The sequence below is a fragment of the Lytechinus variegatus genome, chromosome 5 (genome assembly GCF_018143015.1).
Source record: "Lytechinus variegatus isolate NC3 chromosome 5, Lvar_3.0, whole genome shotgun sequence".
In the NCBI taxonomy this organism is placed as follows: Eukaryota; Metazoa; Echinodermata; class Echinoidea; order Temnopleuroida; family Toxopneustidae; genus Lytechinus; species Lytechinus variegatus.
In genome coordinates, this window is record NC_054744.1 from 5,585,934 (window position 1) to 5,601,419 (window position 15,486).

Consider the following 15,486-nt stretch of genomic DNA (forward strand, 5'->3'; position numbering starts at 1 on the left):
CCACATTGCGAGATCACATAGTCACCTCACCAATTTGATAGCACTTTATAGCTTTCGTATTATTCACATTACTTGAGCAGATCATTGTCTGTAGAAAGCATACATGTATATTTTTTGTCTAGTTCCTGGACAAATTCCATCCATTGGTACCCCTACAACTCCCTCCCCTCCTCCACCCCTCGCTGTTGAAGAATTTCTTGTTGGTACTTGCTCTCCCCCACAAAGATATCTCCGTTTTATAGTATTTCCTATGCTTTTCCAAACGTCTTGGGTGAGCGAATATTAATCCTCTCTCCATGAAAGCTGACGCCCATCCGACATTAAATCCATATTTTCTTTGCCCGACATTATAGGAGCAGACTGATCAAATCATGTTTAGAGCGCATGGTGGGTTGTCCGTCCTAACCAGGGTGCTGATGCTCATAGATAGTGCGTCCAGTGATAAACCAGCAGTTGTACCAAAGAAGTAAGTGCACTCTATATTTCATTTCTTGGTAGATATCACCTATTTGAAGAGCCAGGTGGGTGTTCCATAGAGCTGTTCGTAAGTTACGACCGACTTTACGAACAGCTTGGGATCCTATGTTGAAAAGGATCACCAGTTGATTGTAAAGTCACTGTTAGCTGCATACGAACACCTTTTTGAAACACCTACCAGAATATTTACTTTTCATATAAACTGACGAATAAGTGAATGAATGAATAAGTGAATTGATGAATAAAAATGGTTGATTGGGTGAATAAATTAATGGCTGAATAATTTATTGGTTGACTGATTGGATGGATGGATGGATGGATGAATGAATGATATATTGATTGAATGAATGAAGGGCTAGATAGACAGCTAGATATATAAATGAATAGATAGAACCCAATGAATAGTTATAGTTATGAATAGATAGGAATTATATAGTAAGGTGCAAATTTTCTAGATGTATAGGTAGAATGATTTTAAATGAAATCGATTCAATTATGAAAAATTTCACCATCTGAAAAAGAAGTGATTTTTATCACTTATTCATTAGTGGTGCAATATACAGAGCTGCCAAGTAGTACGATCTTTCCGTATTTCATATGGAAATCAATTTAAAATACGGCACTACGCTTTTTCATGATAAAATACAGAAAAAACAAGTTAGATAAGAAAAGGTATTGTTCGCCCCACTATAGCATCTGGGAGCTTTCGGGCGGAGATAAAAAAAATGACAGCCGTGTGTTGCTGCCCTCTACGTTTAATGAGTTGTGCTTTCATCAACTGGGCGTTGTGGCGTGCGCCTGTAATCCAAGCTGTGGGGAAGTTACAAATTGATGCAGCGGTTCGAGGTTCGAGCCCAGGTCACGTCTTTCGGATGGTGACGTTAAAGGTCGGTCCCAGATAAATATAAATAATCATATCTGATTGATACACGTCTGACAAAACTCAAATACACACACACTCAAGGCTTTCCGATTAGAATTTTTCGATATCCTGACAAATCAAGTTCCGAGCGCACGCACGTAGTTTACAAGCGCAAAGCAGCAGCTCAAATCGCGATATTTTGCGACTGGTAAATACGTCTGTAAGGATGATGATGTCATCCAAGATGGCAACTTACGTTGACCGAGGATCAAAGATGACGATGTTTCGATCATCATTTGAAAGGAATTAGCGGTAACTGCGGTCTAAGGTACGATATTTCTGAATTTCATACATTTTTCCGTAAATATGGATGCAATTTCTTTTTCATAATGTGACATTTTATGATTTTATGTGCAAAAAACGATCGGAAAAAAATCAGGTTTCCGTCGAATGTTAGATCTAACGTTACTGCTAATACGTTGTCTGTACGTACGGGCCTCCAAATTCTTCAGTCTATGTATTGGTGAATGAGCCAACGCAGTTCAGCGGAACAACCAAAATCTAGACTGAAGCTTTTGGTCTCGTGTGCGACGGTGTGGGGCGCAAAATAATGTAAGAAGTGATCGAACTTTGCCATTATGCATGCATATTTATCTCACGGTAAAAATACGGATTTTTTTGTCAAAATACTGATTTTGGGGATAAGAATACTGAAAATGCAAAATACAACTTGGCAGCTCTGAATATAGTGCTAAGAAATGACAAAAAGCATTATTATAAGTAGATGTTACTCCAACAAATACCTGTATGTTATACTTAATAATTATACTTGCTTATATAGCGCTTAATACTTACTCTGTCAGAAGTCTCTAAGTCTCTTGATAATAATATGTATTGAATAGTGTAAATGAAGAAAAATGAAATAATGCTATTTGCTTGCTTTAATTCTGGATAAGATCTCACAGATATACCTTGGATTTATTGTATGAAATGAGTAGAGTTTCTTGTATTCCTAATTTTGTTCTGTTATACTCACTATCACCCACAGGACACTGTGCTCTTCTGCTGAGGTATTCCGTCTTGCATGCAGGAACAACTTTGATAACTGCCAATATACCATGTACAGTGGCAAGATGGCTCCTCTTATAGACCTTCTGATGCATCAATTATCAGTGAGTTATTTTTCATAAGAGTTTGGTCATTTGAGATGATCTTTAGCTCTTATATTCAATAAGATCAAAATCTGTAATTCCTTTGCCATACAGAGCTTTCAAGTTAAGCTAGTTTTGATACACTGAAATGTAATGATAATAATAATATCATTTTAAGCACGGCCTGGCTGGGAGAACAGTTTACAGAACTGAAGTGGCTACCCTGGGTACAATATAAACTTTATCATTTATTATTATCATTATGTTATACTCGCTTCCATTTATCCAATTAAAGTTACTTTAATTCATTTTAATCCCATTCAATTCGGTTTGGAGCACTTAGATTGTTTCAGGGGCCTTTTTTATTAATGACTTGTGGTTATTGATAACTCAGTTATTATGATAAGTACCATAATAAGAACAGGGCTCAGCAGCCGATGAAGTTCAAGATTTGAGTCTGTCCAGAGTCAAAAGTAGCTTCTGCGTAACTTTGAAACTCCAAAAAGAGTAAAATGCTCTGTCTGAATAATCACTCTTTTGTTTCTAATTTTACTTTCCTTTTCTTTTTTCATTGAAATAATTGAAGAGATTTGATGAATACTATTTTATTTCATCCCCACAGATTCTTATACCAGACACAGAGGATGGCCTGCATGGTCATCCCTGGGGTCCAGACTCCCTCAAGCCACCCCATGACAGCGTAGCGGGCAGTCTCATGCTTCTACTCACCAGTATACTCAATGTCCTGGTCAAGCATCGGCCGCAGTCTCCTTCCTCGCCCGACGGCAAGCTCCCATCGTCGGCCAAGAAGAAACAAAAGGATACCTTTGACCAGTGGGGCATGGATGTGGTTAGGTAAGTGTCTTTGAGGATGTCGAAGTCTCATTCCATTTCCAAACCCTGAAGCAAAGTGCTTCATCATTTTTTCAAGAATTTTTGATGAAATAATCACAAATTAAAGAGGAAAAGATGGGACTTTTCAGGAATTAGTTCATTGATTAACAAGGATCAGAGAAGATAAATATCATAGGAAAATGAATCTTGTAAAGTATTTCATATCTGATAGATTACAATATCATAAATTGACCTGATGGCAAGCTACCCTCATCAGCCAAGAAAGAAACTTCAGAATACATTTTACCAGCAGGGCATGCGTATTGTTAGGAAAGGCATGTTTCACGGTGTCCAACTTGCATTCCATTTCCAAAAACTTTTTTTTTGGGGGGGGGAGTTGTGCAAGGAGTAATTTATCATTTTTTCAGGAATTTTTCATAAAATTATAACAAATCTAAGAGGGAAATATGGACATTAAATGAATCTGGAAAGAAGAATTCATACCTCCAAATTGGACAGCATTTTTTTTTTTATACAAGACACAATATGTGACCTGCCACCTCTAAACCAACAACAAGTCGCCCAATATGAGTTTTTAGATTTTTATTCAGCTTAAAATAATATATAATTTGTCAAAATTGATCAACAACAACCTACACAGGCAATTCATTGAATGTAGAAGAAATTCAACAAGAGCATGGTTTGAAGTTTGGGATTCACTCAAACATAAGATTACTCTGCAAAGAATGGTGTCAAAGAAACTCTTGTATTGTGTCTTTTATTCAGCTTCATAACCTCAAATTTTCACAGTAAGAAGAAGAAAAAGAATTACTCTTTCTGAGAGGCTAATTTGTGAAATTTTTACTTTTTTAAGACTGAATTAGTATTTCCATTATTTTCAGAGAACTTTCCTTGGCGACTTATTGTTGGTTTGGAGTTGCTGACCACATATATGTATGTTTCAGGTTAAGAAAGAGGCTTCATTGTTCTTCTACATATTGAAATAAATTCCATTGTTTTCTTGTGCACTTCCAGTTACTTGGTAAGCTGTGGTGTTCTGGATAAACTGACAGTGTACTTCAACAATGTCCGCAATCCTATCGATCAGGAACCACAGATAGCTGAATTCCTTCAGCATGCCATGGGTCTCCTGGGAGCCATGACTCGATTTATATCTACGACTTCCAACAGGTTGGTTTTGATATATTTTTAGTGAATTTTCATTTTTATATGCAAATAACACATTTCTCAAATGAAAAAAGAAATGCTTATTCATGTTGTATTTGGTATCTTGCTGAAGATGTTGAATCTCCGGACAGTTTCTCTTGGTCTGTCATTATGTTGCAGTCCTGTCATTTTTTTTTCTGGGGGGGGGGGACGGAGTCATATTTAAACAATCATACCCAGGCTTTTCACAAAATAGAGTATCACCATTTACATATTTTTTTTCTTTTCCTGTTTTCAAATTTTGCATACATTTAATACGGAAGGTTTCATTAAAATGATCTAAAATATGAGTCAAAATAGAGTTTTAACATATGGTGATACATGTAAATGGTGGTGATTTTTTTTTACCTGATTTCTACAGAAAGCATGAATGGTTATAGGCTAGCAACCAAAGGACCAATGGCTGAGGGACCTGGTAATGAGGATTAATGCCTTACTAAAGGGCACTTGCACACCAAGTGGGAATCAAACACGGGTCACTGGAAAACCGAAACAAAAATGTCTTTTTTTTTATGAAGGACTTTATTGTAACTGAAGAGTTGGATTTTAATAACAAAAACAAACAGTAATCATAAATCTTGCAAGAGTAGAAATGAGGTCTCTCTACCCTCACAATAGAGTAGGACTTGCATTCTACCTACCTCCTTATTCATTCGATGGTTTTCTCTACCTCTTCCTTAATAGGTCGGCCGAGGGTATCTTTGGTCCGAAGAAGGATGACCCCACCCAGCTGGTAGCCACATTCCAGGTGACCGGTCTTGGGGGTATTGTATCCCTCCTCTACGGCATCCTCCTCCACGGGGGTGCCCCCTCCCGCGACAGCAGCATGACCCCGCCCGAAATACCCGAACACACCCTCAGCGTCGTCAATGCTGGTATCAAGATGCTCAGTAGTATAGCCACCCTAGATCTCAACGTTCTACAAGTAAGTGATTATTCTCGTACAGTACATGTATGTAGTGAAAGAAAATTGCTGCAATTAATTCAAGTTTTTGAACATTTTCTTTTAAATGACACATTTATATGTACTGGGGCAATTCCATAGAGAATGCACATCAGCCACCGATAAGTAGGACTTTCATGAAAGAATTTGCCTATGTTTCTTACTTCATATTGTTTCTTACTTCATATGAATAGTCTAATGCTACCTAATTAGCATGGCTTGAGTAGTTTCTAAATTGAAGAGCGGAGAAAGGAAAAATGTTTAGTCCAAAGTCAAAATCCGTTTTTTTTTTTGAATTGCCAGCTGGCAATTGGTCTGCTTCTTATATCAACAAGTATAGATTGATTTGATTTAGTTATAGATGATCTATCACTTGTCAATTTGCAACTAATATTTGCCATTGACTGCAAATATTTTATTGCAACACCCCTCAAGTTATACATAAATCTATGTGTAGCACCCTCCCTGGCCGTTGCCTTTCTGTGAAAGCGGGGTCACAGAACAAATTCTGAACATCAGTATACCATTGCTCCCTGATTTCACAGACTGCCCTAGGAGCAGAGGGAACATCCCTTGAGTTCCGTCACATAGCTACCTATCTGATGTGGTACTGCAGTCACTTCACCGCCAACGAGGATCTACTTCACGAGGTTATTCTTATCGTAGGCTACATCACTGTCCTCAACCTAGATAACCAGGTAAAGATTCAAATTACATTATCTTTTGGTCAATTTGGTAAATTTGTGAGAAATTTGTCCATTCTAAACAGAGTATTTCTAATTTTCATGGTTCAAATCCAATCCCAAAGAGAGTATGTCTAAGTTTCTTTGTTAAAATCCAGATGCAGATACATTTTGTAGTATTGTGTTTTAACTCTGCCATTAGTAAAATATGCAAAGTATGTAAGGAATAGGAAATTTGGTAATCATGGATATACTTAGGGACAGTGATTTTCTATTTAGTGGTATATCAAAAGGTATGTTTGATTTGGGTCTTTACTTTTTATGTTAAAATTCATTGAATTACCTTTGCAAAAATGGCATTCATGTTTTTAATGTGTGCATTTTATGTGACTAAACAGAATTTCAATTTGAGATCACGTTTGTAAATAAAATGTAGGTTTTCAGAAAAGGATATAATAGTATTTCCTTTAAACGGAAAATCACTGTCCCTACGTACTCTTTGAAGTAAACGTTTTCAAGGTGCATGAATTGTTGCATCTTATCCCGCTCATAGGCAGTAACGGTTCATTTGCTGGTGATCAAGTCACATGTGATTAGTTAGCAGCTCTGACTGAAATACAAATATAGTGAAACCTATTTATAATAACCACCCAAGGAAAGTAGAAAATGTGGCCTCTGTTGATAGGTATAGCTGTACGTGCTATAGACAGGTTCTTACACACACAATCTGCTCTCATGGGAATCTGTTTTAGTGGTCACTATAGACAGGTGGCTGCTATAGACAGGTTCTTATACACACAATCTGCCTCCATGGGAATCAGTTTTAGTAGTCAATATACATGTCATTACGTGAAACCCCCCTTTGGATAGAGACCGCAGTTCAGATTGCAAACTGCGGTGTTATACCCCATTTTTCATTTGGATCTCCCAAATATCATTTCCAAACCCTTATCACATGCGCTTGGCCAGGTAATCCAGGGGTAATCCCCGCCGTCTCAATTTCACCTCCACAGGCCAGAGCGAAGGACCAAAAGATAAACTACAGCTGTGCTATTACGTAAGACTTCTCTGCCTGTAGTAGGACCTTCGGAATGAAATTATTGTATTCGATATTTAATCATGTTTTCAAAGGCATATTGTATTCAGTAATCTAATGTTAGTCCATTTTCAATTTCGAACGAAGAAAATCGACCTCGAAATAAGGAAAGTAAGCGAATAAAAATGACGGCATGTTTTGCAGAAACCAAGCTCAGCGCTGCGCATGCATCCCATCGTATGTAGCCCCCTGCTGTGACTGTATATGCCGGGCTCTTGTGTTATCTTCGGACCGACGTCAAGAAACAGGTGTTTTGATACTTAAATTGCTTGCTTGGGGCATGTTAGGGTTTGTCGTACTTGAAGAAGAGAATTGATGAGAAGGGAAACCGGGGTATAGTGATCTCAAATGGAAGTTTTTCGTCATGTAGGCTGGTGGCTGCTGAGACAGGTTCTTACACACATAATCTGCTTTTATGGGAATCAGCCTTAGTGTACACTATAGGCAGGTGGCTGCTATAGACAGGTTCTTATACACACAATCTGCCTCCATTTAAAACAGTTTTAGTGGTCACTATAGACAGGTGGCTTCTATAGACAGGTTCTTATACACACAATCTGCCTCCATGGGAATCAGTTTTAGTGGTCACTATAGACAGGTGGCTGCTATAGACAGGTTCTTATACACACAATCTGCCTCCATGGGAATCAGTTTTAGTGGTCACTATAGACAGGTGGCTGCTATAGACAGGTTCTTATACACACAATCTGCCTCCATGGGAATCAGTTTTAGTGGTCACTATAGGCAGGTGGCTGCTATAGACAGGTTCTTATACACACAATCTGCCTCCATGAGAAGCAGTTTTAGTGGTCACTATAGACAGGTGGCTGCTATAGAGAGGCTCTTATATACACAATTTGCCTCCATGGGAATCAGTGTTAGGGGTCACTATCGACAGGTTCTTATACACACAATCTGCCTCCATGGGAATCTGTTTTAGTGGTCACTATAGGCAGGTGGCTGCTATAGACAGATTCTTATACACACAATCTGCCTCCATGAGAAGTAGTTTTAGTGGTCACTATAGACAGGTGGCTGCTATAGAGAGGCTCTTATATACACAATTTGCCTCCATGGGAATCAGTGTTAGGGGTCACTATCGACAGGTTCTTATACACACAATCTGCCTCCATGGGAATCTGTTTTAGTGGTCACTATAGGCAGGTGGCTGCTATAGACAGATTCTTATACACACAATCTGCCTCCATGAGAAGCAGTTTTAGTGGTCACTATAGACAGGTGGCTGCTATAGAGAGGCTCTTATATACACAATTTGCCTCCATGGGAATCAGTGTTAGGGGTCACTATCGACAGGTTCTTATACACACAATCTGCCTCCGTGGGAATCAGTTTTAGTGGTCACTATAGGCAGGTGGCTGCTATAGACAGGTTCTTATATACACAATTTGCCTCCATGGGAATCAGTGTTAGGGGTCACTATCGACAGGTTCTTATACACACAATCTGCCTCCGTGGGAATCAGTTTTAGTGGTCACTATAGGCAGGTGGCTGCTATAGACAGGTTCTTATACACACAAACTGCCTCCATGGGAATCAGTGTTAGGGGTCACTATCGACAGGTTCTTATACACACAATCTGCCTCCGTGGAAAGCAGTTTCCGTGGTCACTATAGGCAGGTGACTGCTATAGAGAGATTGCCACCAACACAAGTTTGACTGTAGCTCATAATGCTGGCATTCATGTTGTTTCTTTCTAAAAAGGATTGAAATAATTGATTCTTGTTGCCTCCCAGATCCTTGTTCAAACAGGCAACACCCCAACGCTTCTCCAGCAGCTGTGCAGTCTACCATTCCAATACTTCAGTGACCCACGTCTTATCAACGTCCTCTTCCCCACCCTCATCTCGTGTTGCTATGACAACGCCGAGAACAAGAAGATCCTTCAGCAGGAAATGAGCTGCTCGCTGCTCATGTTGTTTTTGGAGGTGAGATACTTCTCTCTTTTTTCATCTTTTAAAATGTTTCTGCACAATATAGAATTCATAAAGCATGACATGAGGTTTTCTTCCTGATTTAAGTGGGCTATTTCAGACCAGGGGCCCATAACACAAAATTTAGCAATGATTGTTGAACATTTTTCTATGATTGATTCCATTGACTACAATGTACAATCAATCGTAAAAATCAAGCGTACTATCGATCGCTTACCTTTTTGTTACTGGACCCTGGTTGTACTTTGAGGGGGGGGGTCAATTTGACCCCCTTCCTTCCCTCCCCACCCTTAAAAATCTCGGCTGCTGATCGCGCGATCATCGCAAAATTTGCCTATGCGTAGAGCCGGATGTAAACTACAAATCTGTGTAGTAAAGTTTTCCCGAAATAAACTTTCTATATTTCTTAATTAATTTTTGAATAAGTATTTCAATCTTTTATATGCCTTTTAACTCGCTTTAGATAGCTTGTAGAAAGCTAACTTCTAACTTATTTCTAATAAATATCTACAAAAAGAATTCTGAAATATTATAGTAAACATTGCTGAAAACCATTATTAAAGAAATATAAATAACAACTGAAGACTATATTTTGTCTTCTTTTTGGGTCCCTTACAATGATATACATTTTTTTGTAATGTTAATCAGACTCTTTTTTTTTCCGTAAATGTGTATCTTTTATATATGTTTTGTTATATTGTAGTGGAAATATTTGTTATGGTTTATTGTATGGTAGTGGAAATAAATAAATGATTTGAATGATTAATTCTTTTGTAGGAACGTCAGAGAGACAAAAGCAAAGGGGCATTACCCTCAGTTACCAAGGCTAGAGGTAAGCTACATTTAATAACACTTTATTTTTGTGTGCACGAATTAAGAGTCATGCGGTTATGAACTAACACTGCTCCTGCAGTTGACAAAGATGAAAGCTATTGGGCAAAAACTGTTTATGAATGTATATTATCTTCAAGCTCTCTTCGTTTCACAGGTGTTGATTCATGTTTTGTAGGGGTGCTCTGACCATAATTTTGATGTGTACAAACGAACATAAGTGAATTCAGATATACAGTGGAATACGAAAATTCCCCTCTGCAACTCGAATACACAATACTGAAAGACTTTCCTATTTATTATTATGTTGCTGATGACAGCAAACTGAAATTCCTGGCCTTGGCATGAGGCTACTTATTACCAAGTGGGGAATGAAGTGATACTAGGGTCCTAATTCCTGTATTTCAAATGGCATTACAGGTTTTTATATTGATCACAGCTAGTCATATTGCAAAGTCCATCGGTTGATGCTATGTTAGTTACACCTTAGGTAATGTGCAGCGAAGCTTAACGGAGCATAAATGGAAATAAATTTTGAGATGAGGCGACAAAATTGCACTGTTTTTCACGAGAGTTGGAAATCATTGTTTGATACGTCTGATATATCTGCATTTTATGTAAACACAAAAGGATTTCAATATTGCAGTTTGTAATAGCCAGTGACTGCATTCTTCATATTTTGATTTCTTCATAATTTGAATAAAACTGCCGCATGCACATGGAGTAGCCAAGAATTGCATTTTTTTTGTCACAGATGGAGATGAAGGCGTGCATTTTGAGTGTTATACAATACTAGCCTGTTTAAAGCATTCATTTTTTTAATGTGATTGGAAAGTGTGTCTTTGCATGTGAGTAATGAGAAATAAACATAAAATCTGGTTGATGACCCAGTCAGTAATCTTGATGTATCTAATTTTACAACTCCCCAGCAGTGCATGATGCTAGTGAGAAGGATCCCTCCAGTCATGACCTAGGTAGAGTCTTGTATTGAGCTTGCAGTGCATCCACACTAATTTGTTTCGATTTTATCTCTCTCTCTCACTCAGTTTGTTTATATCAACTTTTGGTTCCTCGAATTCTATTTTTCACTTCTAATATGTTCACACTGCCTCGCTCAACTTTGTAATGTATTTCTTCCACTGGAAAGGAATTTTCTGTTTTGGTTTTGAATGCATGAATGGTTATGTGTTTTGCTATATCAATATATAGCCAGTTCTCCTAGAACTTGATTAATTATGTTGCTTTTGCATGCTGTTGCCATTTTATTGATGCACGAACATTTTTCTACTTGGAGTGAAAAATTTCTGAAAGGGTTTTTGTGTCTTTGCAAAAACTCAAAATAATTTGTTAAGTTCTGATGTCTGTGGTATACGATTCTGTTCTGATGTATGATAAAAGAATTAAGGATATAAAATGTAAATGAATGATATTATAGTGATACAACTCGTAAAAATGTGACCTACCACCCCAAAACCACAAATAAGTTGCCAGGTAAGGTTCTCTGTAAATAGCCAAAATAGTATTATTTAGTCTCCATAATTCCCAAATTAGAAAGATAGCTTATCTGAATGAAAGAAAAGATACAAGATTTTCTTGGACTCTACTCTTTCGGACTGCTTGGAAGTTTTACTGAGATTACTCAGTATGCTTGAGTCAACCCCAAACCTCAAACCTTGTTTTCTCCTTATTTGTTAAGCTCTTGCTGAATTTCCTCTGCATTCAATCAAGTACTTGTAATGGTTATTGTTTGTCAATCTTAGCATACAAGTATTATATACATGCATCATTTTAAAGTTTAGGAAATGAACTTTTAAGCTCAATAAAAATCTCAATATTCATTTTGGTCGATTTATTGTTGGTATGGGGGTTGCAGGTCACAAATATTCTTGTCATTTGATCCATATTACGCTGCACGCATATATTATATTCCATTGCAGGCTACAGTAAATTTTGCTCTTTCCCTCATTGTGTACCACTGAGTATGTGTGTGTCGACATACGTGTTTGGAAGTATAAAGCACATCAATTTGGGTGACTGCATGGATGCGTTAGATCCATGAATCAGTGCGCATCCCAAAAGAAAGCAAACTATTAACTGCTTTCATACGTGGGAACAAATAATCCATTAACGTAGAAAATGAGTTGCTGGAAATAGGCCTATATATATTTTTGCAAAATCGATTAATCACACTTTAATAATGAATACTTGACAGACAATGTGTCGATAAATAATCTGAAAATTGTGGAAAACTATGGTGTATTCCCAAAGGAAATCAATCTATTTGATAGATCTAAATGTATTGTAACCACGTCTTCCACTGTTCCAAGAAAAAGAACATGGTGTATCCATTTTATATTCAAAATTCATGAATTTTATATTTTAAATCTTAGATTGTTTTAATATACATATATACATGTATAAGATCTACAGCAAATTATATTTCATTGTATTTTCATATGCATACAGCCAGTCCAATGAAAAAATCATTACTTTCTGCAGGAAATCTGGAATCTTCCCAAATAATATCATTTTCTTGGAAGATAACTGTGTATGTCCAGTCATATTTGAAAACTTTGGAGAAAGAAGACCGACAAGCAGAACCAGCCTACCTCACAGAGAGAGTAAAATATTGAAAATGACAGTTTTCATTCTTTTTCTTTTCCCACATGAATCATCGTTATGGATTTGCATTTTGGCTTGAAGCCATTACTACTACTGTCTCTTTTGTATTAGGAATTTCTGCCTGTGGCAAAGAAGAAAGATGAAAAAATGTACATGCTGTAGCAAATCCTATTGTACAACACATTTTTAGGAATGATTGAAAGATTGTCCCATGTTGTCATGCCTACCTTCTTTTATAACATTATGGCTATGTCATTGGCACCCGTTCCTTGTCAATATTTATCATATAATTCTTTCTCAATAACTGAAAAATCCAAACGCGAGCTTTTTTTTCTGAAGAAAGTGTAGAATCCCAGCAGTTTTTGTTTCATCATAAATCAAATCCTCTCTGGTTTTGTGTGGAATAGGGATAAAAATGTAGAAATATCGCAACTCGACTTGCTGTTGTTCCTACATATGGTGTGTTCAGATGAATGAGAGTATTGTGGTGGATGAGGATTATTGTCATGATGGAAAGTAAATTTAGTATAAATGCATTTATTTTGGTATAGGGTCGTAGTGTAGTGGTTCTGACTCTCGCCATGTAATCAGAGGGTCATGCGTTCGAATCGCACAGCGGTCTTTAAATAGTCTGCAGGCACAGACCCTGATTGATACTTTGATCAACAAGTGTGTCTCCACACAAAGACTAGCACATACAAAACTTGCTGTTTGGGCCTTCAGTATACAAGGAGGCATGAGTAGGCTGCACGTTCAGACCCTTAACACGAGTGAAGGGTTTGGCAAGGCATTACTCCACACTTTGCCACTCTCCACCCTGGTGTTAAAATGGGTACCCGTCAGGAGGCGAAAGAATCCTGTAGTTTATGATAGGTTTAGATTTAAAATTCCATCTTATTTTTCTTCATGAATGTTTATCTCAGTAAAGACAGAAATTATAGAAGCCGTAATTTAACAATACTAATCAATGATTTATAACAATAAGCATACATCTATATTAATGTCAATACAAAAGAAAATTATTTGGTTATCTTTAGTAAGCTAATCAAAATCATCACCCTTGGAAGGATGAGCTATTGCATTTTCATGTAGCCATACTTGTTGACAGTTAGGTAATTGCATCACATAAAGGTTCTTGATATTTTTTTCATAAACCTTTTGCATTCCAATAGCATTATTGTAATAAATATACTGTGTGAATTTTTTTTGTTAATGTGTATATATCTCTCTGCTTTATCTCATTACTAAACAAGGGATGATAATGATATAGGCCTCGGATTCATATTTGAATCATGTGTTTTTCACCTGATTCTTGGAGATAATATCCATTTAGAAATAGTTTATTAATACATGCACTCAAGTCTTCAACATCAACTAAATGCAATAAGCCAGATTGGCTAATTCATTAATGAACTTTTATCTTTTTTCTTGGGGGGGGGGAGGATTTAGAATGCTAAATCAACAAAATTATGAATGATCATTGAATACAACTCGCGAAGTGAAATTTGGAAAACAGAAAGAGATGTCCATTACACTCCCCCTCCCTAATCTTTACGTTTTATAAACAGCTTGAAAAAAAATCTAGGTAGTTGGAGCGTATGATGTACTATGAAATCTGTTTTCATATCCCCCTGTTCTTTTGATTCGCCTATAAATTCATATTCTCCAAATGAAAATTCTTAGTTAATTGTGCACATGTTATGTGAGTATTTGTACTTCACATTTTCGATACTTTGCTCTCAAAGTAAGTGGGAGTTTGAACACGTCTTGTATCTTTGGGCCCCTCTCCCAAGCCTTTATGCCTTAATACGCTCTAATCCAGCCTGAATCCCTGAGGGTGCACAGACCGCTCTCCAAGCGGATTACCCCGGTAAAACAGGCGCTAGTCTCATCTCTCTCTCGAGAGAAGATGCCAAATGGACGCATTGAAGAACCGACACAATCTCCTCTCCATCCTCTTCTCATCGCTTTACTTTAGCATCTCTTTTTTTCTTTCTGGTCACATCATTTTTATCTTTTCTCTACTTTTCCCATTTTCCTGCTTCTCTATCCTGTCTTCTTTCATTCTATTGAATCTTCTTTGGTTTTACTGAGCACCTTCATGTATTCACTTTTTTTCACATGATATTGTATTACTTCTCATTTTTTGTCATTTTCCCCATATCGTCTTCTTTAACTCTTTGTATACATATTATAATTTTTTTCACTCTTACAGCACTTCTTATCTCTACTCTTTGCATGCTATACTCTTGCCTGTCTGTGTAGAAAATGTATTTTGCTCATACATATTCTTTCTAGTTTTCATGATATTAACTCTTGTCTAATTTCCCTTTCTGTTTTATCTTTCTATTTGTTGTCACCTTTTCCTTTCTTTTTTTTCCTCTCTATTTCCTCCTGATTTTTGTTTGAACTTTTTTGTTCTGTTTTTTTTTCTCTTTCCTTATTTCTCCTATCTTCTCTCCTTTCTTTTTCATTTATATCATCAGTTTTCATGTCCTTTGTTCATACTTTCTTTTGTATTTTCTCTCATATGTCTCTTTTTATTCCTCCTAATTTCTCTAATCATCTCTCCCTTTCTCATTAATATCTTCTGTTTTCACTCTCTTTTGAGTACTTTCTTTGTACTTTCCCATTTCTCTCTATCTCCTCTCTCTCTATGTGTGTCTCTTTCTGTCTTTCCTTAATTTTCTTCTTATTCTCTCTCTCTCTTTTAAAAAAAATCCTATCTTCTCAATTCTCCATTTATTATTCTCCCTTCTCTGTGAACCCTTCTGTTGATATCTGAATGTCCCTGCATGAGGTTTTTTT

At 37.0% G+C, this 15,486-nt stretch overlaps 1 protein-coding gene across 1 annotated transcript in view; it reads left to right on the forward strand.

Moving 5' to 3' along the window:
• Positions 1-11,091, forward strand: part of LOC121415132 (S phase cyclin A-associated protein in the endoplasmic reticulum-like) — a 64,956-nt gene extending 53,865 nt beyond the window's left edge. Inside the window, exons 23-31 of the mRNA XM_041608255.1 lie at positions 354-466; positions 2,388-2,511; positions 3,113-3,345; positions 4,360-4,519; positions 5,246-5,476; positions 6,040-6,192; positions 9,028-9,219; positions 10,003-10,057; positions 10,986-11,091. Coding sequence (XP_041464189.1) covers positions 354-466; positions 2,388-2,511; positions 3,113-3,345; positions 4,360-4,519; positions 5,246-5,476; positions 6,040-6,192; positions 9,028-9,219; positions 10,003-10,057; positions 10,986-11,047 — 1,323 coding nt within the window. The 3' untranslated portion in view covers positions 11,048-11,091. The remainder of the gene's footprint in view (positions 1-353; positions 467-2,387; positions 2,512-3,112; positions 3,346-4,359; positions 4,520-5,245; positions 5,477-6,039; positions 6,193-9,027; positions 9,220-10,002; positions 10,058-10,985) is intronic.
• The last annotated feature ends 4,395 nt before the right edge of the window (positions 11,092-15,486 follow it).